General features: G+C 41.9%; 1 protein-coding gene and 1 pseudogene across 1 annotated transcript; both read right to left on the bottom strand.

The window, feature by feature from the left end:
- Window positions 1-32: 32 nt before the first annotated feature.
- Window positions 33-7,469, bottom strand: LOC148034454 (uncharacterized). The gene is made up of 3 exons (XM_087680668.1): window positions 3,418-7,469; window positions 2,162-3,197; window positions 33-722 (listed from the first exon to the last, which is right to left on the bottom strand). The coding sequence occupies exons 2-3, from the start codon at window positions 2,475-2,477 to the stop codon at window positions 292-294; spliced, it is 747 nt and encodes a 248-aa protein (XP_087536794.1). The 5' UTR covers window positions 2,478-3,197; window positions 3,418-7,469; the 3' UTR covers window positions 33-291.
- Window positions 640-2,161, bottom strand: LOC148034455 (pyrophosphate-energized vacuolar membrane proton pump 1 pseudogene; annotated as a pseudogene).
- Window positions 7,470-8,657: the final 1,188 nt, after the last annotated feature.

Below are 8,657 nucleotides of genomic sequence, written 5' to 3' on the forward strand. Positions count from 1 at the left end.
GTAGAATAAACATAATCTTGAACAGACGAATCAACTAAAAATAGACAAACAACAACTGGAAACAATGAAACATCAAGTAGAACAACTCAACAGCTGGAATAATAATGAAACATCAGCTGGAACATTTCAACAGCTGAAATAAGAATGAAATAAAATATCATCCCATCAGCTCGAAACATTTCTTATAAACAAAGCGTGGAATAATTTCAACGCATTAGCTGTAATATAGATGAAATGATATGAAACGTAGCATGAAGAGCCAAAAATCAGCTGGAAGAAAGAAACATTTAATCAAATGATGAACAAAATACTAACAATCATCAGTAAGAGCTCATCAGTTTTCTTACTGCTGCTCAGAGCCCAAGCAAACATCTCAGCAATCTGCTTCTGGGACTCTAGGAACATCTTTGTACGCCTGGCCTCCAGATCATCACGAAATCGCTCAGACTCTCTCTGCATCTGCAGTTTCATCTCTTCTAATCTGCGAAAGCGCTCCCCCAAAGTGCGGATCACGGAGACCAATCTGAGAAAGCGCTCTCCCAAAGTGCTGTCAACTGGGGGCTGTTGATGCCGCAAGCTGGACTTTGAAGAAGTCCTATGGTTGAGGAATCTGTCCATCTTGAAAGCCTTCACGGCCTCATAGTCTATACTGCGGCTGCGCTTCTTGTGGAGAGATGTGTAAGAAGTATCATGGTCATCCAGAGACCGGTTGCGATGCCAGCATTATCACTTATGGGACCATATGCATCTATGGCTAGACAGGTGGCAATAGTACAAAGCATTCCAAGAGCTGCAACTGTGATCCTGTACATGGCTGCTAGGGTATGGCTGACATAGATCGCAACAGCAATAGCAAATATTGGAACAATTACAGACTTGTAGCCAAGTGCCAAACCAAAGATGACATTGGTAGCAGCTCCTGTCCTGCAAGAATCAACATCCTAGACTGGTTTGTATGTATTGCTGGTGAAATACTCTGTAACGTAGCCAATTACCAACCCTCCCCAAAGCCCTACTCCAACGCAGAAAAATAGTTTTTAGTTTTGAACCATCTTTGCACCACCGTTAGGATCATATATGTAAAACGTGGATGGTAGTGCCAGCCAACAAACAAAAGCTGCATCGAATGTCATTAAGATGGTGGATATCAGCAACTGTCTCTTCAGTGTAGATTCAATATCCCTTAGATTTGAGTTCTCGAACACATCAGTTGCGAACAAGGTTGTGATGAGGCACACCACGATGCCCATAGAGCTAATGAGTAGAGGGAAGCACATAGCAGTGAAGTCATGATTTATGCCAAATGATGACATGGAAGCCACAATAAGAGCTACGCAAGAAGCTTCAGGAAAGGAGCCAAACAAATCTAAACCCATTCCAGCAATATCTCCCACATTATCACCCACATTGTCAACAATGATCGCTGGATTTCGCGGATCGTCCTCTCGGATATTCCTTTCTACTTTTCCAACAAGATCTGCTCCAACATCCGCAGTTTTGGTATAGATTCCACCTCCTCCAACCCTTTCAAATAGAGCCACGGATGAGCATCCAAGCCCATAGCCAGTGATGGCCTCAAAAAGGCCCTCCCAATCATCCTTGTAATAAAGCTGGAACAGTTTTATAGTGATGTATAAAACTATGAGGCCATTAGCAACAAGTAAGAAACCCATCACCGAACCTGATTGGAAGGCGATTTTGAATACTTTGCCTATCCCTTTTTTGGCTTCCAAAGTTGTGCGAGCATTCGCATATGTTGCGATCATCATGCCCAAAAATCCCGACACTATGGATGTCAAAGCTCCCAATATAAATGCAACTGTAGTGAAAATCGCTGTAAAGAGAGCTGGGGCACATTCCTGCTTTGGATTGTATTTGCAAGGCTGGGGCTTAGTACTGAACCCCTTCACAGATCCCAGGAATAAGAAAATGACAGCAGCAAATATGCCCATGAAATAAACCAAATACTTGTACTCTGTCTCAGCAAAAACGATGTGGCTCCTATGGATATGGCTTGTTGAATTTCAGTGCATTTCCTAATAGCTGCTGCATCTGATTCCTCATCCAATCTATCCTCCTCGTCACACTCTGATGATCCATTGACGATGTTGTGACTGTGGGTGTCTTTGTCGAGGAAGGTGTAGCCATTGCTGGCAGGCCTAGACTTGTGCTCGAAGGCCAAGAAACCGGTTGTGATAGCGATCTGGTGGTGGTTGGTCAGAATCATCTGCATCTTCGTCTAAGCTCATGGTGGACTCATGATCTGGAAGCTCTCTTTCCTTGGGAACCCTAATGCTTTTGCTGGACTCAAACTCGGAGTAGGGTGGCAATGGGCTCGGCACGATACTTGCGGCGGAGCTTCTCCATCTTGTGGTGGCACTAGACGGAGGTCTGTCCAAGTGACGGGGATCTTCTTGACGAGGGAGGGGTCCTGGTGGGAAGAGTGGAGGGGGCAGGAACTTTAAACACTTTTCCATATAGTAAAAAAAGAGAGATTTTCTAGATACTTATCAAAGTATCTAGAAAAAGTCTCAGCTAGTAAAAGTGGAACACTTTACAAGTTAGTGATCTAGTAAAATATTTCTATATAGAAAATTTTTAAAATTCCTAGTTGATGATCTAGTAAAATATTCCTAGATAAGAAAACTAGTTGAAACCATAGATATAGTAAAATTTTCTTATACAATAAAACTAGTCGGAACCATTAATACAAGCCATTATCACACTAATATATCATGTTAAGAAAACTAATCACAATTTGTTCACAATGTTGTATTGTTAGCAATAGAATTGTGATTGAATCCACTAAAAAAGTTATCTTGAACACTACATTCTCTCTGCTTCACTATGTTCTAGAGCACCTAAGGTAGGTCTAGAGTTGTCATCCTCTTCCGATCTACTCCACCGTTTAAAAAATTAAGTCTTGTTAGCTCTTCCTAAGCCTCCCTTCCTTTTTTTTGAAATGCAGATCCTTGCTGCTTCACCCACAATGTTGTCCCTAGATGCATTTTGTGTTTACAATTACCAATGATATCAAAAGGCTCAAACATGTACATAGCGAAAAAAGCTCAAAGCAACAAGAGAAGACCTACCATTTTTAGTAAACTTCCTTCCCTTGATCCTAAAAGCATTGCAATCTCCCAAAGCTCCACAACATAGATCTACTCTGCTGGTTGTATGCTTCAAACCCTGTAGTCCTATCCACAACAAGACAAATAATGAAATGATATTTAAATTATTTGCTCATGGAACCATATTGTATCATACTTACTAATGGGGATAAAAAGATGCATCAAAAGCAGGATAAGCTTCCTCCTTTCCCTATCATATCTTTTTTTAATGTTTTGTATAACAACCCTCAACCCATAACCCAGAAAGCTTTTTCCTAAAAGAATAAGAAACCTCCATTCCACTTACCTCGGAGCCTTCAGATTTGCTGATTTATCAACTTGAACATGTCTAGCAACAGAAGATACCAAATTGAAGTTATCCTGCAAATTATGCAGATCATCATCACCAATCATGCCTCTTGATCCACCCATGTTGTTGAGCTGGAGCACATGCTCTTGACCAACCAGTGCTGCCTAGGCTTGATCCGCTAAGTAGCATGGATGTCCATGGACAATTTAAGGATATGCTAATCATACCACCTGACCTTGAAATATCATCTTGATTCACTTGATCCATGGTATGGCCAGGTTGATCAAATGGATGAGAATCCTTTGCAGTCATGTTGGCCTGTGCGAAAACCGAGACACACTGAACTTGAATGCAGGAGTTGTACTGCTTACAAGCTAAGGTCCATATAGTAACAACAATACCACAAGCATCCAATTCTTGTGTTTGAGACTTGTCACATCTCACGGGGGTTGCTGAAGTTTCAAATCAGAGTTCTTTTTTGTAAAAAAATTTGCATGCTTGGATGTATTCCTTGCCGTAGCCCCTCCTTTGTAAAGCATTCACTGCTGCTGCTATTATGATATGAAACTGCCTCTACATACAGACATGCAATTTTACAAAAATTGTTACACTGAACTTTCAAATCTCATGGGGGTTGCTGAAGTTTCAAATCAGAGCTCTTTTTTGTAAAAAAAATTGCATGCCTAGGTGTATTCCTTGCTGTAGTACATAGACCTGCTGCAGTACACAGATTCATTAATGTACACATGATCTTAGCTGCTGTTAATTCCAATACAGAACCAGATATCTAGACCTCTGATTCATCTGCTGCTATCGACAAGCGTTTTGGTTGATGTATACAAAGCCTTTTCTCATATAAATGCTCACAGACCTGCTGTAGTACACAGATTCATTGCTGTACACATGATCTTAGCTGCTGTTAATTCCAATGTAGAGCCAGATATCTAGACCTCTGATTCATCTGCTGCTATCGACAAGGATTTTGGTTGATGTATACAAAGCCTTTGCTTATATAAATGCTCAGAGACCTGCTGCAGTACACAGATTCATTGCTGTACACATGATCTTAGCTGCTGTTAATTCCAATGTAGAGCCAGATATCAGTTGTATGGATTAAGTAGCCACCCAAAACATGAGATCTGGTATCAAGTTGTATGGTCTTCCTTCTCAATAACATGTTCTCTCACACTCTGTATATTCATTCCACTTCTGTCCTCACCTTCACAATCCAGCAATCTCCTTCCCCATTATCAAAGGCATCTACTACTCCAGTGTAATTCCAATTCTTTATTATATTGTATGGCCCATCATGAATCTACGCTTCAATAGTGTATCCACCATTGTTGATAAGAAATATGATATTGTTCTGTCCGCATCTGATCATAGTTGACACATCCTGGGCTGTGACCTGGAAACTACCATCTCCAATGCATGCAATGACACGCTTATCTGGGACTGCTTGTGCATAGCCCAGTACGGCATCCACAGACCAGCCTATAGAACCATATTAAAAACAGGCAATCCTTCTTTTCTCCTTCAGCCAGCAGCAATGGCTTCAATTAATTCCTCTTCTGTAGGTTGGGAGCCCAAATTTTCTGTCCTTTCTGCGGGTCCTATCAGTCTTAATACAAGCAACATCACTATTACATGCCCTTGCACCCAATGGAAGCATTTCTTTGATTAAATCATGCTTTTCTGTCAATGTAAGCTGATGACTGCCACCAGTTTCTTCAATGCTTTCCCCTCTGATTTCTGGCTGAATACACACACCGTCTCCTGCTCCAGATGAGGCATCACTTGTTGCCATGTCCAGGCCATATTTGTTATCTCCTATCGAAACATCTTTTACCTTTTCGATAACACATATTGTACTCTTTCTGAATATGTTTCTACTTTCTAGTCCACATTTATTCTCGATATGATCTAAACTAGACCCAGTTGCCCAAGTATCTGTAAGTGGTACTATAACAGATCCATCCGATCACCAGTGCACCTGACAACTCTTCTGCCACAGAATTGAAAATGTCTTCGTTAACTGCAGAAGAAGAACACTGATCGTCATCTAAATGCTGAACCTCCGCATCATTGACCTTGATGTTTTCAAGCACTTGGCTAACTGAATGAGATCTTTGAGATGATTTTCTTGTCCAAAAAGAATGGCTTCCTACACTAGAAGCAGGCCATTTGGAGCCTGAAGATTTCTCCTGATAAAGTACATGCTTACTACCAGTAGAAGAGCTGCCATGGTTTGTGGCTTGGCTTTATCTCCATACATCGCAACACCAGGCATGTAGTCCTGGAACATAGAGCATCCGAACTCTGCATTCTTACTTGTTGACGTTCATCCTTCCCCTCGTGTCAGATACACTGCGGTTTTTCTTCTGGTGTCTTTTTTCAGCATGCCACACCCCGTTCTCTCCTGCTTTTTCAAAAATAGCCAGCTAATTTCTCCTTCCCTCTGCATTCCGTAACACAAAAGCACGCTCCTTCAACTCAGTCAGTTTGATTGTTCGCAATGCATGTGTTAGAAGCATAACCATTCTCCACTATTTGAATATGAAGCAGCTTGCCTCGCTGAAGAAACGCTACAGCAGAGCAAGCCTTCAAGGCTAAAAGGAATGTGGCCTCATCTGGCAGTAAACCATCATGTAGCATTTGTTGATACAGGTTGAAAGTCTCCTCACCACATCCATGCATAGCATATCCTTCCATCATGACATTCCAAGTCACCACACTTGATATGCAGCTAAATACCCTGCCTGCTTTCTCTAGGCTTTTTGATGTGGCATACATGTCAATAAGGCTGTTGCAAATCATTACACTAGATTCAAACCCACGTTCAACTATGTGACCATGAATTATCTGACCTTGTAGCAAGGATTCTGTGTTGGCTGTCAAAAGGCAGTTGTACGTGATTTCATCAGGTTGAACTCCTCCATGTCTTGGAAATCTGCAAGTTTCTCTGGTTTGTAGCCTTTTCTAAGCCATGGATCCTGAAGAATCTATGGTATTATTATCTGAAATTTTTGGATTTGGAGTGAGTATGGCCAGAAGTACGCACAGATGGATAATTTTCAAATCACCCTTGTTAGCAATTTCCAACACTGTGTTACTTCGTCTGTTGTTTCACTGCTTTTCCTTTCCCTGCGCCAGTTTGGTTTGACGAAGATCTTGCAATTGCATTGAGGTCGCTTGAACTTCTTGATGCTCTTCTTCACGATCACAAGGTCTAAAATCATTCGAGAAGAACTCGACTGATCTCCTGAAAGCCCGTTACCTGTCCTTTTTTCCGATCTAGAATTGCAGACTTCAGATCAGTCAGGTGTTTGTGATCATGGCGTCTCTCCACCACCTGCAGCCCTGGAATCAGAGCTGTCTCATGCTCCTGTTCCTGTTTAACCAACTTCTGGTATTCGAGATCTGAAAGCCTGCGATCAAAACAGGAGCGACAAGAGCGATGAAGATCGAGGCCTGGAAATGAGTCAGGGCAACTGGAGAAGATGAAGGGATAAGAATCCGAAGATGAGCTGCCAGATGGCCTGGGACTGGCGATGGCTCCAAACTTCAAAAGCAGTGGAAACGTTCAATCAGAAACGAAGACTACTTCTCCTCCTTGTTTTGTTTTTTCCCGATTGCCTCCTTATCCTCTTCATCGTATATCAATCGATTTTTTTTGCATCGAGCACAGGCGCCTCCTTGCACTCAGAGGAGACCCAAGATCTTTGCTCATCCCACCATTTTTGCCTTCCGTCCTCCCTCTCCCCTATTCTGCAACTTTGCTGTCAATCTGCTCTCGTACTTCAAAACGTATTTCACCAGTGTCACTAGTGAACAAAGCCAAGAATCCTTGAGTTCTGCTATTGATTACATCAATCTTGTGTAGAGTCACAACATGGACCACTTCTTTTCGCTTCTGGAGTTCTCCATCAGGACATTGCACAAACCGAAAAGCACTCGATATCTAGCATATGCCCCCTCATCTATAAACAGGACTCCTGGTATTATCTCTGCTTTCCCCTCCTCTCTCCATTTCCAGCGGCTCTTCTTTTTGCTTCGGACCCATAAAGCAGGCCCCCAATTTAGCTTTTCTCTCCACCATGCTACTGTGATTTGCCTTTTTTTTTTTCAAAACAATAAACAAAGAGCCGTTTTATCTCTTCCAGGTCTCTTTCATATGCAGCATGCCTCGTAGTCAAAAGTACGACTATTGAGCACACTTGGCTGAACGGAAACATGTCAGAAGTACCCATCAACCCTCTGTGTGCTTTATCATTGCCGGTAACAGCCTCCCTTCTAGTATAGGAGCTCGCAACTAGTTTTGTGAAAGGATTCATTGTGGAGGAATCAGGTTTCATTTGATAACAATAGACTGTCAATCCTCCCATAGCTGCCACTGGGTACAAACACATCTTCATCAATCAAGCTCTTGTTGCTACCTTTCTTGCTTATGTTGGAGACCTCAGAACCAAACAATTCATTATGACATCCAGTCATGTTGTCACTAGATGATTTTATATGCCCATCTTGCCCTATCAAATTGATTGTATAATCAGAACCATTTTTATTTGATTGCTAATCATTGTCATTACTGTCTAGATAGGACATCAAGTTCCCTATCAACTGGCCCTCCTTCTTTCCCTCTTTGGCTTTTTCAGAGAAACAGAAAAATAGCAATCATTTTCCCACATTCTAGATATCCTGAAAGCTTCACAGTCTAAGAAACTGTGTTTCAAACTGGTAGACTGTTCTGAAACTTGGTAGCATCTCCTTGAAAGCCACATTTGGTATACATTTCTACCAGCATGTTTCCCACAAGGAACTCCCCTTTCAAATCCCCTTTGAATTATTTTAGCATGCATTTCATGTCCTGTTTCCAAAGCTCCTGTAATGCTACAAGTTTTCAAGTTGTAAAGATAGATGAAAGCATCTGGACGTACCTCTTCATCAGTCCCATGTTCAACATATCTTTTTGGTGGATTCCACATCTCGGATGCGTAGCAATACGACACCGCTCCAGTCGTCCCCTCCCACATTAAACCCTACTGTGCTAAAATCCGGGAGCTTGTGTCGATCCACAATCTGTGTCTTCCCACCATCGCGCGCATAAATATCAGGCCCCTGTATTCCTATATTGCACGCAAGTTCTTCGAAGTTGTCGAAGATGCTTTGGCTGTGCTTAGCTATCTGGGAAACTTAGCTATCTGGGCAACATTCTCATTATTAACCTCAACAGTATC

Source organism: Lygodium microphyllum, chromosome 6 (genome assembly GCF_053477565.2).
Source record: "Lygodium microphyllum isolate KBCC chromosome 6, Lygodium_microphyllum_v1.1.10, whole genome shotgun sequence".
Taxonomy (NCBI): domain Eukaryota; kingdom Viridiplantae; phylum Streptophyta; class Polypodiopsida; order Schizaeales; family Lygodiaceae; genus Lygodium; species Lygodium microphyllum.